General features: G+C 30.7%; 1 protein-coding gene across 7 annotated transcripts in view; it reads right to left on the bottom strand.

Annotated features, from left to right (window-relative positions):
- Positions 1–22,302, bottom strand: part of LOC111622834 (DDB1- and CUL4-associated factor 10-like) — a 54,282-nt gene that overhangs the window by 16,573 nt on the left and 15,407 nt on the right. For 6 of the 7 annotated variants that reach the window (XR_002756345.1, XR_002756346.1, XR_002756343.1 and 3 more), the window contains 4 exons: positions 13,221–13,334; positions 9,914–10,111; positions 1,934–2,105; positions 577–625 (listed from right to left, as the gene is read on the bottom strand). Coding sequence is in view for 1 of the 7 variants with exons in the window: in XM_023365257.1 (XP_023221025.1) it covers positions 577–625; positions 1,934–2,105; positions 9,914–10,111; positions 13,221–13,334 (533 nt within the window). In the remaining 6 variants the exon portion in view is untranslated. Of the gene's footprint in view, positions 1–576; positions 626–1,933; positions 2,106–9,913; positions 10,112–13,220; positions 13,335–15,004; positions 15,091–22,302 lie in introns of those variants that run through there. The other variant, XR_002756348.1, reaches the window with a different exon arrangement.

The following is a 22,302-nucleotide window of genomic DNA, read 5'->3' as shown; positions in this document are numbered from 1 at the left end:
TGCGGAACACGTGTCGGGCTATCGACAGAGAAATAAAAAAGACATCTGGAGAGACGACGACATCTGTCTATTATTAGATGTATGGCAAGAAAAAGTATTTATTTCTAACCAAAACTTCCATTTTGTTTGTTGGTGTTTGTGACTTACCGTGTAGTTACGTCAGTTTTATGATCGCGTGTAATAGCCAGGTTCTTCTTGAGCGGACTGTCTGTGCGAACAGCACGACGTTCGACTAGTGACAGTCACAATCCAGATTGTAGGTAAATTGAGATTGAAGTGAGTCGTGGATTGTGTGCGAACGTAGTATAACAGTAATCAGATAAACTACTCAATACTTTTTAGAAAAACCTTTTCCTACAATACATCTCTATGATTAGCAAGTCATTCCATTTTGAATAGCTTATAAATTTCCTACCTCAGTATTTTCATCACTGCTTGTGTTACGAGATAATACACACCATCCATATGGATGAACTTGTAATGAAGAGATAATTTCAGCATCATTTCCTTCAGGAAAATCTGATATAAGTTCAATTCGATTACGCTGAGCAGTAAATAAATGATTATATGAATAACCAATTGGAAAAGGTGTATTTCCCATCTGCATTAATCTGTACATGTTTGGCTACAAAAAATTATGTTCATATTAAAAAATCTAATGAATAAATTCTTAAAATTACAAAAACTAATTATCCAAATACATAAATTAAATTTTATATTAACTATTATTTAAATAATCAAAGATCTAAACTACCAAATTATAAATGGGCTATAACAGTGTTATTAATTAGATAATTAAACTATAAAATTTACATAAATGCAAAAAATCAACTGGTGCTCTAATTAAGACTATCAAACAATAAATCTGAGTTTGTCTTATAATTTAGTCTGTTTTAATCAGGAAGCAAAGTTCAGTTGGTAAAAGAAATTTCTATTCACTACAAATTTCAAAGATGTTTTAATCCCAAAATGCATAGCAAATATTTTTTATTTTTTTTATTTATTTATTTCTCAAAAGACACTGTGGCCAGGTTGGCCTTTTACAAGCATCTTACAGCAAAATTCAACAAAACCAACAACAACAAAAAAAAAATCAAAAAAATAAAACTTTCTTTTGCTGACTAAATTTTGTCTCCTGATTAAAAACAGACTAAATTATAAGACAAACTTTAGTTTATCATTTGATAATCTTTTAGAGCACTAGTAAATTTTTCAGCATTTACATGATATAAAATTTGCCACAGTGATTTTAGTTTCTGAATTGTGTTGTGTGTGTGTGTACACACACACAACAATTTAGAAACTAAAGTATAAAATATATACAGTGATTTTATATATATGAAATTTGGCCTAAAGATGAACAAATTGCATAGTTTATAGCTTGCAGACATAGTTTAACTGAGCAAACATGCATAATTTATAAATAATTTAATTACTAAAAAATCTGATTTTAAATTAAACAATGTAAATATAATTCATTAATCCTTAATGTATATAAGATAAACTGAATGAATGTACTATAAAGTAAACCACTATCACCAGAAAACAAGCAAAAAAACAAAGTTTTAATGCAAGAACCAAATGTTTTCCATTGTTTTTAATTGTCAGTTGGCAACCCAGTCAGCCAACTGACTGATCCATTTATTCTTATCAATCTTTCAGGAAATTTTCAATCAAAGTACATCCTTGTTACAATATTAAAAGTACTACTTTATGCAATAATGTTCAAATATGTAAATTTTTGTAATATTAATTTTATTATGAAAAATAAAATATCTTAATTCTTAAATAATTTTTAAATAATAAAACCAGATCCTCAAATTCTTAAAAGTAACCAAAAGCAATGCAATTTGAAAATTTACTGTCTAGTTACAACATAATAAATATTTAAAGACACTCCAAGCTACAAATATGAACAATAATTCTTAATTACCTTAAATCCCATGAGATCCTCAGCTAAATTATTTAGATCCAAATTATGGATGACCATTAAATAACCTCCAGTAGTACATATAACCATTTTAGAATTATCTGGAGTAAGTCTCATTCTCATCAATCCATTTGTGTGAAACACCCGTTGAAACTGTGTATCTTCTTCAGAATATCTATAAATAAAATCACTCTTTTAAATTATTTATTTATTTTTATGTATATCAAAAATATTTAACTATAACTCATCTTCACTTTTTTATTAATTTAAATATTACCTGCCATAATTTCATCAAGTATGCATGTTTATTTTCAATAATTAATCATGCACTATTTCTCTTACATCTACAAACACTTTTAATAAAATTTTTATGACATTTCAAGGTATAAAATAAATAAATAGATAGATACAATAGAAATTATTACTTTATATTAATAAATATATAATACTAGCCAATTTTCAGTCAGTAAAACTGCATGATAATGCTCATGAAAAACAATTGGGCAGGTTAGAGAACAAGAAATTTTAAGTATAAATTAAGATTTAATACTCCAAAATTACTAATGATCTGTGAGATGATGTAGAATTTGTTGAAGATGCTCCAAATTAAAAAAAAAATTTCTCAAACACTGCAAGAATGGAATAAAGTATGTCATAAAAAATGCAAACCTATGAACCTATAAATGAAATTCCAGTATAATTTAATGCAAATAAATGTTTGTATTTTATACTGGAATTTCATTTATAAGGTTCATAGTAGGATTTTGCATNATAAAGTATGTCATAAAAAATGCAAACCTATGAACCTATAAATGAAATTCCAGTATAATTTAATGCAAATAAATGTTTGTATTTTATACTGGAATTTCATTTATAAGGTTCATAGTAGGATTTTGCATTTCTTTGCTTGTCCCAGTATTTCAAAACTGATCTGTTTCCTGGGATCCTAGGAAATCCCAAGATATAATTAATTATTTTTAAGATATAAAATAAATCTTGAAATCGAATGATATCATTATTTTTCATTTTTAAGTAATTTAACATGTCTTGCAACCTCCAAAATAATAATACAGTAGAACATTGATTATCCGAATCAATTGGGGACTGAGGTTGTTCGGAAGATCGATGTTTCGAATAACCGATTATGTATGAAAAAATATATTAATTTATCCCATCTTGACATTTTTCTCCATTGCGTGTCGCTTCACGTTGAATTTTCATCGATGTTAAGCCTAACGAAGACTATTGTATTGTTAAAAATTATTTTTTTATTTTGTACAAACAAAATAAATATATTTAAAAATATAAAAACAATAAAAAATTATCGGCTTACATGTTCGGACGTGTCGCGCGGAATCGACACATAGCTACAATTTATTTTGTGTTATTTATTTCTGTGTTTGTTATATCTACGGAGACTTGAGAGACTCTATGTGATGATTTCTTGTAACCGTGAACGAATCAAAAGACGAGATAAGATTAACAAGAACATTTATTAGCTTACATACATCCGACTTGGAGTTTACAAAATTTGGGAAATTATACTCCGACTTACGCGAATTCGACTTACGCGGTTATCTCTCGGTCCCACCTATCGCGTAAGTTCGAGGTATTACTATACTCATATTTTGTCCGTATGGCCCGTATATCTTTAGATTTTTAATAAAATGTGAATCCGGATAGACAGAAAGTGTTGTAATTCGAATATATTACAGTTTGCTTCGTTAAGTCATTCGTTTGTTCGCTCGTTACTTGGCAGCTTGACTGTACCGAGCCTTATGATATTCTCCAGTTGTTAGATTTTACTATTCTTAGTAAAACGTTCTCGTATAATTTGATTAGATTAACTTCATAACGCAAAGAATAGCTCATAATAACCTAAATAGCATTGACTCATTACGGACGACCTAGACTAAGTAAGATCGGTTATCTCAGGTGAAGAGGATCGCAATTTTGTATTCTCGTGAATTTTCATAAGGATTCAGCACGTCGATTGTCTTTCTATTTTGTTCTACTGCCGTGAAGAATTTTCTATTTAACGTGAGACAATAGGATCTTGGTTTCAACCTGTACGTCGATCCTATGTATTACGCAGGAAGATAAAGAAAAAAAAATTTGCTTGAACTATAAATTCTTCAAAATTATATAAATGAATATAATTTTATTTTCTCTCTGAAAACATGCAAATTTTATTCGCATAAAATCAATTACAGTATAGCGTCGTTTATCCGAAAGTCGGTTATCCGAAAGTATTTCAGTCGGCAAATTTAAATTTTCGCTAGTGCTGTGGCGCTGCAATCTTTGGCTATATCTTAGGCTACTCCAATATATTTTTTTGTTGGTGTGTGTGTTTTAGCCGGCAGCACTGGCATTTTTGTATGGTGTTTTTCTGAGGACTGTGTGTCATGCTGAATCGAACATTTTTGATACTAGATCAACTTCTAAAGTATATATTTTTTGGTTTTTATATTTTTCGATATATTTATTTCGTTTGTAAAAAATAAAGAAATAATTTTTACCGATATAAAAGCCACGATTATTATTTTAAAAGTTTACGTTAGGCTTAACATCGACGAAAATTCAACGCGAAGCGACACGCAACGGAGAAAAATTTCAACACGGGATAGGTTAATATATTTTTTCGTACATAATCGATTATCCGAAAAACGAGTTATCCGAACAACCCCAGTCCCCAATTGATTCGGATAAACGACGCTCTACTGTAAAACCGTTAGGCAATAACTCATTTTCAATAACACAATAAATGTTATTGCTTGTTTCAACTTTGTTTTATCACGTATTAAAACATCATAAATAATATTAATTGAGTTTTAAAATTATTGCTTATTTTATTATTTCATTAATTTGTTGATTAATGATTCATTCAAATGCTCAAAGAAATAATATATATAATTATATTTTTTTTATAAAACAAATTTTTAGCAAATTATTTAATTTTGTTGTTATTTTCTATCTTAATTTCGTTATTAGGTCGTTGCAATGAAGACGAAGAATTCGTTTATTGTTTAGGAAGCTGTGGAGCACCAGCATGCAATAATATTCTAAGAATTTATCCATGCGTGTATTTGAGACCGCGATGTGTACCAGGTTGCCAATGTAAAAACGGTAAAGTTTATAATAATATGGGAATATGCGTGGAACAAACCAGCTGTTTTAAAGATAATATTTGAAAAGGAAGATTAATTTTTCAGAATTTTTAAAATTCTAAAAAAATAAATGTACAGTATGTTGATTATATATGTAAATAAAAATGTAAATGTTCGTTTGTTCAAAATCTTAAATCTTCGAAAGTTCTTAACCGATTGCTTTGAAATTTTGACAAAACGTTGCATTGAAATACACGCGTTTTTATATCATATAGGCTAAATGTTGAAATTCCCCCGCGGGTGAGAGAACAAAATTAAGGCTTACCGTGAAGAACTGGTCTTCTATTATTCTATTTTAGATGCGGTTTTTTGCGTTTTTGATTGCGTTTTAATAGGGTACGTCAAGAGAATGTACGCTAAGAAGGGATTTTTCGAAATTTCCTCCCTCAAGGAGTGTTATACATTTATAATAGATACATTTTGAGCCATAGCAACGCGTGGCCGGGTAGAGCTAGTATAAAATAAATTTATTTAGCTTGTTGTTGTTTTCTTTTCAAATAAAAATTAATGTAAAACTTGTCATATTCATAAAGCCTATTCGTTAGTCACAACTTACTTGTTAGTAGATTATTTCAAGCAGTGATAAAATACTGAAGAATGGCCGATGTAATCTAGAATTAGAAGTTAGAGAAAATTTTTTTATTTTCATTGTCTTGGCTTTTTTTAAATTCGTAAAAATCTTTGTCATAGTTCTCTGGTCACACGGATAGCTTGCTAATTTTTGTCATTTTCTGTTGAATTTTTCATATTCTGTAGGCCTACATCTGTTAATTCTCATGCTCTTACCTTCATTGAAAGTTTAAGTCACATGAACTATTGTACACTTTCAGATCTCATTGTACAGTAAAAGTATTAACTGATTAAGCTAGTATACAATTTTTTTCTTTTTATTTGTCAGCTTGCATTCTAATCCTAACTAGTACAGGTACCGGCATATACTTTTTTCGCTTACGAGGTGCGCTATGACATTGGATTTTGATGACAAAAATTTTTTTATTATTTATATTTTGTGAAGCAGTCGTTATTTATAAAATATTGATTAAAATTACTATACAATCTGATCTGATTCAAATAATAAATTCATTCAGAAATTGGCATGCAGTTATATAACGCTGACATGATATTTATTGTAATCAATGTTCATTTTATAATTAAAATTTCTATTGCAATTTAACATAGACATTTATTTAATTATATAATTTTCTTTTTGAATTTTAGATTTTAAAAATAGTAATATTTATATTTAATTTATTAAGAAATTTAAATTAAATAATAATCTAATTATATAAGCTGATATTCAGCCAGAGCAATTTTGTGCAAGTATTTAATAAAAATGCAAATTAACTAATAAACTACTAAATATGTGCATTTTATAATTATGTACAGTACTGTAGTTTGTAATTAAACATGAGAAACTTAAAAAAATTAATTAAAATGTAAACATAGTTTACTTCAATTATATACAAGTTTAAAAACACATTAAATTTTTAAATTATTGCAAGAATTTTTTAGCAAAACATGGGGTATAACGATTTATTATTATTATTATTTTAAACATACATTAATTTCTGGATTTTCACAGCTTTTAAATATGAAATTATTTATAACTCAGAACAATTTTCTTAAATACAAAGAAAAAACACCCTTGAATTCATTAAGATATTGATAAAATGTGTATTCATTCGAAATGTACAGTACAATATTACTTTAAATTCCGTAACAATTTTCGTACAATAATTATAACTTTAAATATCAATTGTTAATTAAAATCTGTAATTAAATAATCTTTTTCTGTTCATTTTGCTTAACTATTTTATTTTTTCGACATACTAAGCTTATAATAAGTGAAATAATTTAAATACCTATAATTATATTTACGATAAAATAAGTTTATATTATGACATGAATTACATTTTTACTTTCCCGGCTCTGTTATGTATAATACAGAGTAAGTATGGACAAATGATCAGAAAAATGACCGCCAAGGTTTTTACATTTTTGGACTCAGGGAACCTTGAAACGTCGAGAATTGCAAAAAAAGGGATTTTTTTTTCTACTTTTAGATGTTAAGTGTGTGTTGGGGGAACGATATTTCTTATTTACTTTGAAACTGAATAACTGCCGTGCCTTTTGTCGAAAATTAAAATTTATAAAATTTTGCACAGATGTTTGTGTATTAGGGGTTGATGCTATTAAATTTTGGTGGTTAAAGGTAGAGGTGCTGGGGAGATAAAGGGGAGTCGTGTGTCATATCTCGAATAGTGTCGGACTTAATTACGATTTTTACTCGTTATTAGCATATACAATTTTTTAATAAAACTCCTCTGTACCTTCAAAATTAAGTTTTTCGATATTTTATAATAATTAATAATGCAAAAATNCAAAAAAAATCCTTTAAATTGAGTTAAAAATTTAAAGAAAAAAATGAACTTAGATGAAACTTCTAACTTAGAAGGTAATTTTCATTTTTTAAATAAAACATAATACAAAATATTATTGTAAATTTTTATAATAAGATTTTAAGAAGCAAAAATGGTCGATACTCCAATCACTCAATCTGGTTATTATTTTAATAATGAAAAATCCTGTTACTGTGAATGCCCTTTTTGATTCAATTGATGCAGGTGGAATAGTCTTTAATGCATTTAAGAGAAGACAGATGTTTTGTGTTTTTCACATGTAGCTTGGAAGATTTCTAGTTTATTTTCAAGATACATTGCAGTACTTCTTTTGCTGTCTAGTATTCTTGATTTGTCTACTTCAGCTGCTTTAATAGCAGCATCAAGCTTATAGCCCAATAATTCAGCAGTTTGTTTGGCTTTAATAATCAGATTTATGAAAAAAACTTTATACTTGCATACTTTGTATTCATTTGTATCCTTGTCCAATTTGCACAACCTGGTATAATGCAGTTTCTAAAGCTACTGTGCATGATAAAAAATTAAGACATTTTTGATATTAGAAATCAGCCTGAAAATTTAGAGTAAGGCATTCAATATTATGGAGTCTCAGCAGTGTTATGGTTGAGAATGGCAACCATCTTGAACATCACCTCTGATGTTAGGAAGTAAAAAATAATAATAAAATAGGGTCTAACTCCTTTCCTATGGGTTTTATAAATTATGTTTATTGAGACTTTCCTTTTAGTTTTTAAGTATAGAATATGAATACACATTTATCAACAGTTTCAGTTAATATTTGACATTATTTTGTCAAAGAATTTTCAGAGTTATGCCACAAATAATCAACATATTGGTTATTGGCAATCTCTGGCATGCCGTAGCAAGAAAAATTTAAAAAACTAATAAGCAGGCTTAAAATTAAATAAAAATGTATTCTGACAGTTTATCAGCTAATTATACTTTCTATTTGCAAAATTTCCTCAACCTTAACACAAAATAAGAAAAAAGTGAACTTTTAAGAAATTTGCCAGATTTCCCAGGTTAAAAAACAGCCGTGATCCTGGAATCCTGTTAGAGAAACACTAGTTCATAGATTTGCATTTTTTGTAAAAAAATTTCAAACTGTATTTCACTCTAGGATTGGTGGATAGAAAATGAAATGCAGACTAGCATCTGATTAGTGTTCATTTTAAATTTTTTAATTAAAATTTTTAATATAATTAATTCTTTTGATAAAAATTGCCAGAACAAATAAAATTTTTAAATTTACAAAATTCAAAAATAATTAATCCTATTAATCTATAGTTCTCGTTATTACACTACAATCTGCTATGTATGTAGTTACATGATGCCATCTGAACAAGTCACTGTCATTCTAGCTATCTTAAATAAATACATGTAGATACAGACTAATTTATAAATTAATGTTTATTATTGGAAATTTTGAAATTCGGTTATGGAATTACATAGTGTTAAAGAAAGAATTTACAAATATGTCATCCACAGTATTTAACATTAACAGTTTTAGCTGTGCAAATTTTCATCAACATTAGGAAAACTTTTAACATCACAATATTTTAAAGATTTAATGAATTAATTTTTATGTAGTAAATTTTATCATAGAGAAATTATGATAGGGCAATAATAAATTTTTCAGGGATAAAATAGATAAATTTTTTTATTGATACAATATCAAACTTAAAAAGAAATCAGAAAAATTTTTAAAACTTTATTATGAACTTTGAAATTTGATCACTAATTTAATAACAAATTTAGAGTAATTAATTTAGTAATTAAATAATAATCAAATTATATAAATTCTTTGTTACAGAATTTTTTAAAATATCTAAAAATGAATCAAGCACTTTCCGATTACACATCTATCTATCTTCAAGTATCAACTAAATGAATTCAATTTTCAGTTGCGTCTTGAAGATAAATATATAAATATATAATTTCAAATGTGCCTGAATGATTAAGACTTTTGCTCTCCAAAAATAATTTGTCATATTATACATTTGAGATACTTTACTGACATATGCTGTAAAATTCTAAATTCCAAGTTCAAATAACAGAATTAAACTATATGATTGACTGGAATTTATTTTGTCAGATTATTATAGAGATAAATAAAAATAAACTAAAAAATAAATACAAGTCAATCATGTTTAATTTCAAAATTTAATAACTGAAAGTTAAAAAAGTGTTATATAATTGTTTAAAAACTGAAAAGTTTAATAACTTTTTATTATTTTTCAAAGTGATATTAATATCAAGAAATAATCAATCTCATTCCTGACAGTAATATGTACTTATTAAATATTCAATATATTAGTATTTTTTTGTGTCACTAATTACACAATGAAACTAAAGTAATTAATTTTCTATTTATATTTAATTACTCTTATTATTACCTATTAATATCCCATGTATAAATACTGCCATCAAATCCTGATGTTACTAAAAGACCAACATTACTAGCAAATTCTATATTTTTAACCCAGTTAGAATGTCCTTTTAATGTGCGTATCTTATGTTTCAAGTAACGAATATCCCAAAGAGCAACAGTGGTATCATCTGAACACGTAGCAAACATCCTTGAATCTAAAAACCTGGGAAAAAAGCATTAACAATTTAATTTTATTTATTTTTGATACTAACAAATATCACATTTACAGACTATTATAGAATATAAATATTGATAACTATTAAAAGTAATAGTATCAGTTTAAAAAAGTAATAATTTATAAAATTTTAAAATTTTAATTTTTCACTGACAAATATATAAAAAATGGTTGTTGTTCAGAGGTTATTTCATATGCATTTTTTGTTCCAAAAAACCAAAAAGTTCCTGAAAAACTGGTCATTACAGGAGGTTCAACTATATATATTTTAAATGTCAATGTTTCCTCTTTTTTGCAGGAATGTGTGAGCTGGTAGCAACTCAGAAAATTTTGAAAGGTGATGGTAGAGCTAGTCAACCAGTGCTGGCTCCTTCACATTCATATGTGTCAGTACAGGACCATATATTTCTTGCATAGCTTAAAGTTCCATCCATTTGTATTTTCTTTTTTGTTTTTTTTTTGTATGAAAAAATATATAGAATATCCTCCAGCAGCAGCCATTTTTTTATATTCTTGCCAGTGGAAAATTAAACGAAAAAAATTTTAAATTTTATAAATCAACTTGAAATTTTTTAATACAAGGATGAGTCGAAAAGCAAGTTGCACTCATACCAAAAATACAAGTATGAAATATATGAGTCAATGATTTTTATTTGTGAAAATGTACAATCCAAGTACAAGTTTATTTAAACATTTATTACAGCATGAAATGAGTTTTTCTAGTCCTTCTTGAAAATATTCCTGTCCAGAATGCAATAACCATTCTTGTATCACATTTGTGACATCTTTATTGGACTCGTATCAATAATTGGAAAGATCCTTTATCTTGGAGACACATGGAAATCACAAGGCTCAAGGTCTGGACTGTAGGATGTTCCCTTACAGTCCATTTGAATTTTTTTCTTGACTGGCAATGTTTAATCACCTTTCTCAGCCTCTTCAGAGTTTCACAATGTATGGCCATATTAATCATAGTCCCTTTCGGCATTAAAAGAAAGTAATTTCTCACTGTACACTTTCATCAACTGGCATTGAATTTCAGTGCAATTACACCTTTGTGTCCATAAGAAATGACTTACTGCATGAGCTTCCAATTTGGACACTACATCTAAATAACACAATATCTTTCATGCTTGAAAACAGACTAACCTCTGCAGCAACATTGACAAATCAGTTATACCTTACAGCCAAAATATTTCCAGTGTTGCCATCAGAGTCAAAAAGTAAGTTGCAATTGGTGAGAATATATACAGTAGAGTGTCATTTATCCGAAAGCTGATCAACTGAAACGTCGGTTAACTGAAAGCGTTCCAGTCGAACTGTGTCGTGCTGAATTGAACATTTTTGATACTAGATTAACCTCAAAAATATAATTTTTTTTGTTTTTATATATTTCAATATATTTATTTTGTTTGCACAAAATAAAGAAATAATTTTTAACAATACAATAGCCACAATTATTATTTTAAAAAATTTACATTTAGGCTTAACATTGATAAAAATTCAATGCGAAATGATACACAACAGAGAAAAATTTCAATATGGGATAGGTTAATATATTTTTTCATATGTAATTGGTTATTCGAAAAATAAGTTAGCCGAACAATCCCAATCCCCAATTGATTCGGATAAACGACACTCTATTGTATATATATTCTCACCAATTAGCTGATTTGTCAATAATTAATTAATTAGCAACATAAAATAAAGTTTAACTTGTTTAATTAACACATCACTCAATAAGTCTCTGGTCTAACTAAGAAAAGCAATTTTTTTTTAGAAATTCAACTTTATTCATAAACTTTCCTTCAAGAGTGATACATTCATTCCAATGCTCCTTTAACTTTTCAATGCCTTTTTTGTACAACGATTTATCTTTGCTCTCAAAATAGGCCTCAGTTTCAACAATCACTTCTTCATTTGAGCCAAATTTCTTTCTCTGGAGCATCTTTTTGATGTCTGCAAAAAGCCAGTAGTCGCTGGGGGCTAGATCTGGAGAGTACAGTGGGCAAGGAAGCAATTTGAAGTGTAATTCATTCAATTTAACCATCATTTTCATTGACTTGTGACACGGGGCATTGTCTTGGTGGAAGAGCACTTTTTTCTTTTGCATGTGAGGGCATTTTTTCTTGATTTATACACTCAATCGATCCAATAGTGCCATGTAATAATATTCACTATTGATAGTTTTACCTTTCTCAAGATAGTCGATGAACAAAATACCATGCGTGTCCCAAAATACAGATGCCATAACCTTGCCAGTTGATTTTTGAGTTTTTGGTTGCTGTGGACGATATTCACCAGCTGCTGTCCACTCAGCTGACAATCTTTTTGATTCAAGTGTGTAGTAATGGATCCATGTTTCATCCATTGTCACATCACATACTGACGCAAGAAATCATTTTTATCTCACTTGAACAGCTCCAAACAGCACTCTGAATCATCGACACATTGTTATTTTTGGTCCTGTGTGAGCAAACGTGGCACCCTCTTTCGTGTAAAATTGTAAACACACTACTTTCTGATATATTTAAGGTATCAGCTATCTCACACAAGTTCACTTTATGGTCTTTCAAAACTATTTTGTGGACTTTTTTTATGTTTTCCAGAACAACTGCCAATTTTGGGCGACCAGAACATTCAGCATCATCGGTGTTTGTACGACCACATTTAAATTCAGCATACGAGTCAATAATAGTTGATTTCCCTGGTGCAGTGTCTCCATAATGTTTATCAAGCCACTGTTTGGCTTCAACAGTATTTTCCCCCATGAAAAAACAATGTTTAATCAACACATGAAATTCTTTTTTATCCATTGTTTTGAAAATTACAAAACTGGGGTCACTAAAACCACTGTAATCTGTAGATTAATTATCAGAATGTCATGAAATTTTGACATGTTTTGTTTGAAGGTTGGTACTATCCAGAAACCATATGGGTCTGTCAACAGTGTTGTAATATATGTGTCAGACCAGAGACTTATTGAGTGATGTGTTATTAATTAACAACTTAATATTACAAATAACATGTAATGAATTTAATTTGTAAAATCATCTTAAACTTTAATATCTTAAAATCAAAACATACAAAAAGTTACCTGGCATAATTAACACAATCATTATGTGCTTCATTCACATAATTCACTAATTTGTGATTAAGAGGGTCAAATATTAATATACTTTTTCTTTCTGTAGCTGCTACTAATAATGACCTGCAAAAATAAAAATTCTGCATTTGACCATTACTATATTTATATTAATTATATCATCTAAATTCATCAAATACATTTGAATTATTATAATGTTTTACATAAAATAAATTGCAAATATGAAATAAATGTGTTTATTCCAAAATATATCTATAAATTGCAATACTATAAATTACTGAAAATATTCTAATTGAAAAAAGTGAATTGGAACAATTCTAGTAATTTAATAAAGAAAAAAAGGTTTGTGATAGCTATTCCAGTTGTGCACTTAGTAGTTAAAATATTTCTTGATGCAATTCTGTCTTCAATACTTTACATAATAATTCTTTATTAAAACAATTAACCCAGCATGAATGAGGTGAGAAATTGTTACACCAGCTACGAGGTGGGTAGGAGATACCCGAAACTTCAATGCCAAATTTTTTATACTATAATTGTGTATAAAGTATTTTTTCACTTGGGATAATAAGAATAGTATCTTATTAATATGTAAATTTTTGACTATAAATTCGTATCTTATATTATCAGGACTTATTATACTGGTTTTACAGATAATATTACAAAGATTAACAGAAAACAATTTTTATTTTATTTCGTATACCTGGTATACGAAATAAAATAAAAATTGTTTTCTGTTAATCTTTGTAATATTATCTGTAAAACCAGTATAATAAGTCCTGATAATAGAAGATAGTCGAATTTATAGTCGAAAATTTACATATTAATATTCTTTAAATTTATAATTCTTACCTGTAGAAGCTGTTCCATAAACTNTTGAAAATCATTTTTTTTAATTGAAATAACAAAGTGTCTATATTTTCTTTGAAAAAGTACAAGTTTTGATAGTTTAACATTTTTTCGTATAAAATTCTAACAAAATTACAACTTCTTTGGTTAATCAACATAACTATAGTATCTTTCAATTATAAAAATAGAAAAAAAACTAAAAGTTCTTATGAGATCAATGCACAGCACCAACATTACACCTACAAATCAGCACAATCTCCACACATAAAAATCACATGTTTCATACATTTTGGCTTCTCACACTTTGAACAGCAATGTTTTGTTTTCCTATCTGTTTTTTAGTACACTCACCGCACCTGACATATTTATTAGCAATTTTTTTGGAAACAGATAATGAAGGTTCTCCCAGTTGATCAGTAATCACTTTTCGAGTTTCCCTTGGAAGATGTGTTTTTTTGTCTAATAAAAAGACTATCATTTGAGAAATCTAGAAATAAATCTAAAAATACTATAAATAACTATAACTCATAAACTTACTGTCAACTCAAAAATGTAACACAGACTATGAGGTCGGGTGTGACGTATCCCAGCCACCTTTGCTCCTGTGTATCTCCCGCTGACACCGGCGGAACACTAAACTCAACACTGCGCCTCGCCCCCCACTCCCTTACCTCCCGCTACTGTGACAATGGGATTTGCATGGCAACAATAACATTAAATAATCTAAATTTAAAATCTTCTCGGGTATTACATACCCGACCTCACTCACGCCGGGTTAATAAAGAATATTATGAAATAATTTCAATAAATAAAGGAAATAGAGAAATATCTTATATAAAAATTTATCATATTCTTTATTAGCTAATAATCAATATAAAAATCAAGATTCAAATGAAAACAATCATCATTTGTTCCAACACTCTTACCATCATATTTTATATATTCCTTTGGATAACCAGAAAAAAGCCCACACAAAAAACTCCATTGTCATATAGCTCACATCAAAAAATGCCTGTACAGAAAAATATGCACATAGAAAAATTCTCATATTCATAATATTAGTTTTATTTCATGCTATAACTTTTATTGGCATAAATGAATTATATATTTTTAAAGGAAACTATAATAAATTGAATGTTCTGTGCATCTATTTTTGTGTGCAAGATGGCAATTGTGGCATTTGTTATCAGTTGTTTCTTCTTATAGTTCGTTTGTCACTGCTTTTAGTATAGTCCCTTTCTCATTACAGATAAAATTTTTATTTTAAATACCTGTTCTTTTTATTATTATAGTTAGATAGTCCTTTGTCATGATTACTTAGTGTACGCAACATACATATTTGTCAAAATAAAAGTAAAGGAAAATTGAGTTATGAAATTGACTTAAGATATTTAAACTATTTTGTCTTGTTTAAGTGTATTAATAATNTACGTATATTAGATTGTATATTACATCAGAAATAATTGTACGTTACATGATAATTTAATAACTTTTATGAAGTTTAAGAAAAATTTAATATATAATAACATCACACAATTTAATAAATAAATTATAGCATAAAGCGATAAGAATAAATTATCATTAAATATTAATAACTAATTAATTTTTAAATGTGAAATTACTTGGATTAGAGAATGCATCTGCTTCTGTCACACAAAGGAAATATTTTTTCACAGCGATATCTGTTGTGGCTTGAATCTTTTTATTTGTATCGAGATAACCAAAAGAATCTTTCACCTTAGCCAATTGTTTATTATGTGGAAATTCTGCCATTGCATTACTCTTAGGTTCTGGTATAGTCTTTTGACTATCATCTTCAAAGACTAAACTTCCATCTTGGTCTATTATGAATCCAGCCCAATAATCTATTTCTGGTTTCTCCGGATTTAAATTTGACGATTCTGCTTCTACAACAGCAAATGTAGCCAAAATTTTCCCTTCCATTGAGCATTGTGCCTCTCCATCATCCTTTGATAATCCATCCATTACGAGCTGCAAACTATTGCATCCTACACAAGGAAAACGAAACACAATAAATAACAATTTTTATTAAAACTATTTCTGTCTAGTTTGAATTGCAACAATTTAACAAGTACAATATTTTAAAAGAAATTTGAATTGATATAAATAACATCAAATATGTTGCAAAAGATTATAAAATTCAATAATAATAATAATCGAAAAGACGAACTTACGAATTAGAAATTCGGTGATGAGAGGAAGCAAAAATAACATTTTAGTAATTCGTTCCAGATTGTTAAAACTATAAACTGACCAAGCCATTTAAATACTCTTATTAAATGTCGTGCTTTCGTATAAACATTTAATTAAAACACCGAAAATGCCATTAACAGACCATTAGTAACTAAAGCTACTGTACATAGTTATTTTCTATTTTCGCAAACAAAAAGCCATTAGTAGTCAAGACTTAAACGTATACATAATATATCTATTCTACCTTATACTGTAAACATTTAAATATGCATGATAATGTTTATATTATTATTATTTTCATTTTTCCTGCTTAATAAAGTTTGTTGATAAAAACTGTTCACTTTTTTCCTGTATTTTTCCTTATAAACATTTACACTCAAGAACATTAAAGCCCTCTTTATACACAGGTCACTTTTGTACAGCAATAAATATAATGTAGCAAAATTATTATTTAATTATACTCAACAAAATTATAATGCAAATTGTTGCATATGAATATGAGATATTTTAATCATAAGATAACAATAATAATTTAAAATATAGGTAATACCTATTCATTCTCACAAATGGGTGATGATGAATGGTTATCTACAAATATAAATATCTATGGTATTCAAAATAGCACATACATTGGTGCGAGTAATTTTCCATATGAGATGGGAATTTTTCAAAGTGAACAATTTTCCCATGTGCCCATTTTTCTTGTGCAAAAATGTGACAGTGGGGTTTTTCTGTGTGCAATTTTTATGTGGATTTTTTCATAAAAATCATTCCTTTGCAATTTCATGTAATACAGGGTGTTTACAAAGTCCATGAAACATTACTAACAGCAGTATTTTCACAAGGAAACAGACACACACAAATGTCCACAAAATGAAAGATGTACTGTACACTCCAAATTATGTTTTTACATCTTACAAACGTTCAATATGTCCACCTTTAATTACATTGCACACATCTAACCTATAGTCTATTTTGCTCTATACCCAATCCAGCATATCAGGGTGACTGTGGCAATGGCTGCTGTGATGTGGTGTTGAGATCCTGGAGGTCCTATGGTAGGACTGATATGAACACACTTTCCTTTATATAATCCCACAAGAAATTCTGAGATCAAATCTGGTGACCTGGTAGTGAAAATGAGTGCCTGGTCATGTGTTGAGACATAGTCATTCCAACAATATGGAAATTTCTCATTCAGATCATTGAAATGTGATAAGTCACCATCTATCTGTAAGATAAAGTCCCTGCCTTCAGTCATCAGTTGTGGCATGAGTCATAATTGTAACATGTCCAAAAATGACATTCCAGTAACTATTCTCTCAATGAAGAAAAAGGGACCATAAATCTTCTGTGGGACAAGATGCAAAACACTGATTTTTTGGTGAGTATCAAACATGTTCAACTGTAGCACAAGGGTTTTCTGATCTCCAATTGCAGATGTGGCAGTTTACTTGTCCTGAAAGGTGAAAGGTTGCCTCATCACTAAAGATTAACTTGCAGCTGAAAATCTCATCTTCCATGCATTGTTGAATTTCAGTGCAGAATGCAACATGGACTTTATCATTGTAGGTTAAGTACTTGCAGGAGTGCAATTTTCCATACTATTGTGTGTGGAATGTTGAACCCTGGCTTATCCTTCTCATGGACTTCTTGGGATGGCATTAAAAAGCTTCCCTCACTTGTTCCACCTTCTCTTCTGACATGCCAGGACATCTAGAATGCTTACTATCACAAAGAATCCTCCTCTTGAAATTTTGTACCACTTCATTATACTATTGTACAGTACATGGGTGGAACCTTCCGACAATTGGCACAAACCACTCTGCATTATCACTACAGACTTACAACAAGCAAATTTAAGCATACAAAATGCTTTCCCAGGCTGTTTAAATGCCATTTTGAACTTGTGTGAAGGACATTGCTGATGGCTGTGAGCTGAACTACAATGGCAGATGACATAACAACTCAAAATTTGGTGAATTTGTCTTTCATTGTGTGGCATTTGAGCATATGTCTATGTCTCTTTGTGAAAATACAGCCGTTTATAATTGGATAATTCTTTGCTTTTCATAGACAAAATAGTATAGTGTCAGTACATAACCACCAGCATTATTTTTGTTTCTATTAACTTTTTTTTTTGTTTGTTTGCCCTGGTAATACTATGTAAACCATTATAACTGTCGGTTGTCTACTTTATTTTATTTTATTTTATTTTTCTTTGCTCAACATAAACAGTATATTTGTATATGTATACTTATGTCAATAATTGTAAAATACGACTAACTGTCCGACTATTGTATAGTTATTACTACATTTATATATTTTTTATAAATAATTGTAAGCAGATTATGCTACTGCGGAATCTGCAATGTAATCTATGTTACGAAATAAAAAGATTTGTGTGTGTATAGTGACACTGGAGTTCATGTTGACCGCGACCGTGTTTAGACATGCGTGTTTGTGCTCCATATTCGGATTGCGTCTTTTCCGGATTAACTCAACGTTGGTGAGTGTTTTATATATCATTTTAAAGCTTAAAACGAACTCTTTTGAACGCCGTTTAACGTTTTCTTCTCCGATTATTTCTTCGAAAGTTAAGGCAGTTTCTCGGCCGCGACCACGTGGCCGTATAACGGACGGCTTTTTCGCGGGAATTTTGTGTCATCGGTTTCTGATGTTTATTCCGCTGTTCTCGCCTCTTAATTCCGGTGTGTTTGATACCTTAATTGTCAACTTTTGCCTATTAGTTACTTAATAACCGCGACCGTCACTGGCCAACTTTTGGCCGTTTTTTTTTTGGCTGTTCTATTTGGCCATTGGCGATGATTTTGGCGTGCTATTAGATAACGTTGCCCTTGTTATTGTTTTAATTTTTTGGCTTCTGGTTTTTTTTCTTTCTCTCGCGAGTAATCGTGACAAATTTTAACGAAGGGTCAGCGATCATTGTCCTCGCCACGTGGTCGTGTGCTCTCCCCTAACCGACCCTAATTCAGTCGCTTGTCTCGTTCCTTGGAGCGCTCCTTTTGGGTCGCTTTGAACGAGCCGTATATCGTCGGTAGCGTGTAAATTTGTAGTTTTTCTTGGTATTATTGAATTCGTTCTACATTGCGTCTTTTCGTACTCTTCTACCTGATCCTAATTCGGTTTCTTAATTTGCCGGTTGTTGCCGAGCTACTATTTGCTGGCGATCGCGTGTTATTTCATTTTGTAGTTATAATTCTCTCTGCATCACTAACGAATTTTGTGATTACTTCTGCGTGCATTATTGTGAACCATGGACCCTAACATGCTATCGACGTTTTTGGACAATGCACATAAAATCGCCGACGACATTAAAGGTTACTGCGCGGACAATCGCAACAAACATCTCGGCACGGCAGAGCATGTGCGATACATCTCCAATCAGATCCAGAAGATTATAGACTTTGCTGAATCCACCATTAACGAACACAGCCCACCGGTGAAACATCTCACCTCTACTGCTCCTACAATAGAAGACCCAGCCCGTGCATCCTCTCCTCTGGAAGGGAATGCTCCTGGTATGCAACCCACGGAAATAGAGATAACCAACGACATGTGTGTCCCTCCATCCCTGGGAACTCCCATATGTAAGGGACCTCTGTTCCCCAATCATAACGAGTCGTAACTTACTGGCATGACCCCAACATTGCCCACCTGATTACCACTCTAAATACCAAATAAACTAACACCTGATTACCACTCTACTGATCTCAGTAAAAAACTTGCAGAGATCATCACCAAGATTGATGGCCTAACTGAATGCAACGAGAAGATCCACAAGAACGTGGAAGACATCTCTGAAAAGCTTAATCAAAAAAGCCCTACAGGACAACTAAAGGAGATTTCTGGAGAAATAAACCAATTACGAGTAATTACAGACTTTAACTCCACTCCCACTGAAAAACCACTGATGTACAGTGCTATCCTCCAATCAGGGAAGACCATAAATCAGATTAATAATATAAAAACCCCGAAAACTCCTACATTAAGCATTGAAGTTTTACTTCTGTACCAAAATAACAATGACAAAAGTTGCAACAACCTAAGAAAACTTATTTATGAAAAGATTAAACCGTCACAATTAAATATAGGTATAGAGAGGATCAGAAACATTGGTAACGGTGGCCTGGCCGTTGAACTGAAGAAGGCAGCAGATGCTCTTAAATTACAAAAACATATAGAGGAAAAAATTCCTGAAATATTAATAAAACAACCAAGGAAACAACTACCAAACATCATACTCTATTCTGTGCCTGTTCAAATCACCAGTGTTGAGCTTGCGCAGCTCATCTTTAATCAAAATGATACTGTAGCCGGAATTTCCACAGAAGAACATTTTAGAGAGGTTTTCAAAGTAAAATTCACCATGGGAAAAAAGGAAATACCTTCACAAATTGGATAATTGAGGTAACACCTCAAATTCGAAAACAACTATTAATGCTCGGAAAAGTCAGCTTGGAATGGTCTCGCTGCAGGGTTGCAGACTTCTGTCCCGTCCTGCAGTGTTTCCACTACTGCAGATATGGCCATTCTACTAGAAACTGTAGCCAATCCACTGCAACTTGCAGCCATTGTGCTGGCGATCACACCTTTAGGGAGTGTGAAAACAAAGACAGAAAACCCATCTGCATAAATTGCAAGCATGAGAAGGTCGGCAACCATGAACACAACGCTCGAGATGGCTCCTGCCACATTTTCCAAAAAATAAAGTCCAACATAATACAACAAACTGATTATGGCCAGACAAAATCATAACAAAATTAGTTTTCTACAGTATAACGCTGGAAGAAGCATAGCCGCGACTTCCATACTCAATAGTATCATGCACAACTACGACTTCATTACTTTACAGGAGCCATATTGTATAAAAAATAAACCGGCTTGTCTCCCTACCAACTGTACACCGCTCAGGGACACCACCGACTACCCCTGGGCTGTGTCCATTGTTGCCAATTATAATCTCTCTCTCCTCCATCATGGGATCTTAAGTACTCAATACATCTGTTGTACAGAAATCGTCATCAATAATCACAGATATATTGTTATTAATTACTATTCTCCAAAGGACCTAGATATTGACATTCCCCTCAACAATATCCAGTGCATCATGAATACTTTTAATGATGTTTACTTTATAGTCGCTGGAGATACTAATGCTCACTCCCCTGCCTGGAGAGGTGAACGCTTGGACCGCCGTGGCCGCCTACTCGAAGATTTTTTTGCCCGTAACGGTCTGCACATCCTCAATAATCCTCATTCCCCACCTACCTTCACATCAAGCCAGGGTCACAGCCGGATTGATGTAACAGCCTGTTCTGCTAGTTGTTATCCTTCAATCACCAACTGGAAAGTATTGGATGACTCAACAGACGACCATGCTATCATCTCTTTCGAAATTGATACCACCTCCCCTCTCAACAATCATCCTTGTTCTAAATATAATTTAAATCTTGCCAATTGGACTGATCTACATTCTTTCCTTGACTATAACATTTCTGATTGCGATCATGATGACCCTAACATAGCCTGCAGTCGCATTGAGCACAATATTAACATCATAGAAACTGCCTGCAAAAAGTTTATACCAAAGTATACCAATAAATGCAAGCCTGTCTCGTGATGGACACCTGCACTGACAATTTTATGAAGGGAACACATCCGCCTAAAGAAGACCTCCAAAAATGCCACTCCGAACCCCAGTGGTCTAATTACAAGCAACAGTACCTTGATCATCTCCATCATTACAAAACCGAAATAAAAAATGCAAAACAGGTGGACACCTGTTTTGCATTTTTTATTTCGGTTTTGTAATGATGGAGGATTACTAGAGGCAGTTTTGCACCACTGCCTCCAGTAATCCATGGGGCTTTATTACCAAATTTTGCACAGGTAAATTAAAAAAGTCACAAATTCTTTATTCCAACACCTCTGGGGAGGACTTCTTTCATGTCTTGAATAAAAAAAAAAAAAAAAAAAAATTTTTCAT

This window comes from Centruroides sculpturatus, unplaced genomic scaffold, assembly GCF_000671375.1.
Source record: "Centruroides sculpturatus isolate CEXI.00-Female unplaced genomic scaffold, Cexi_2.0 scaffold332, whole genome shotgun sequence".
Taxonomy (NCBI): domain Eukaryota; kingdom Metazoa; phylum Arthropoda; class Arachnida; order Scorpiones; family Buthidae; genus Centruroides; species Centruroides sculpturatus.
The sequence above is the reverse complement of the archived record's forward strand: the minus strand, read 5'-3'. Positions and strand labels throughout refer to the sequence as shown.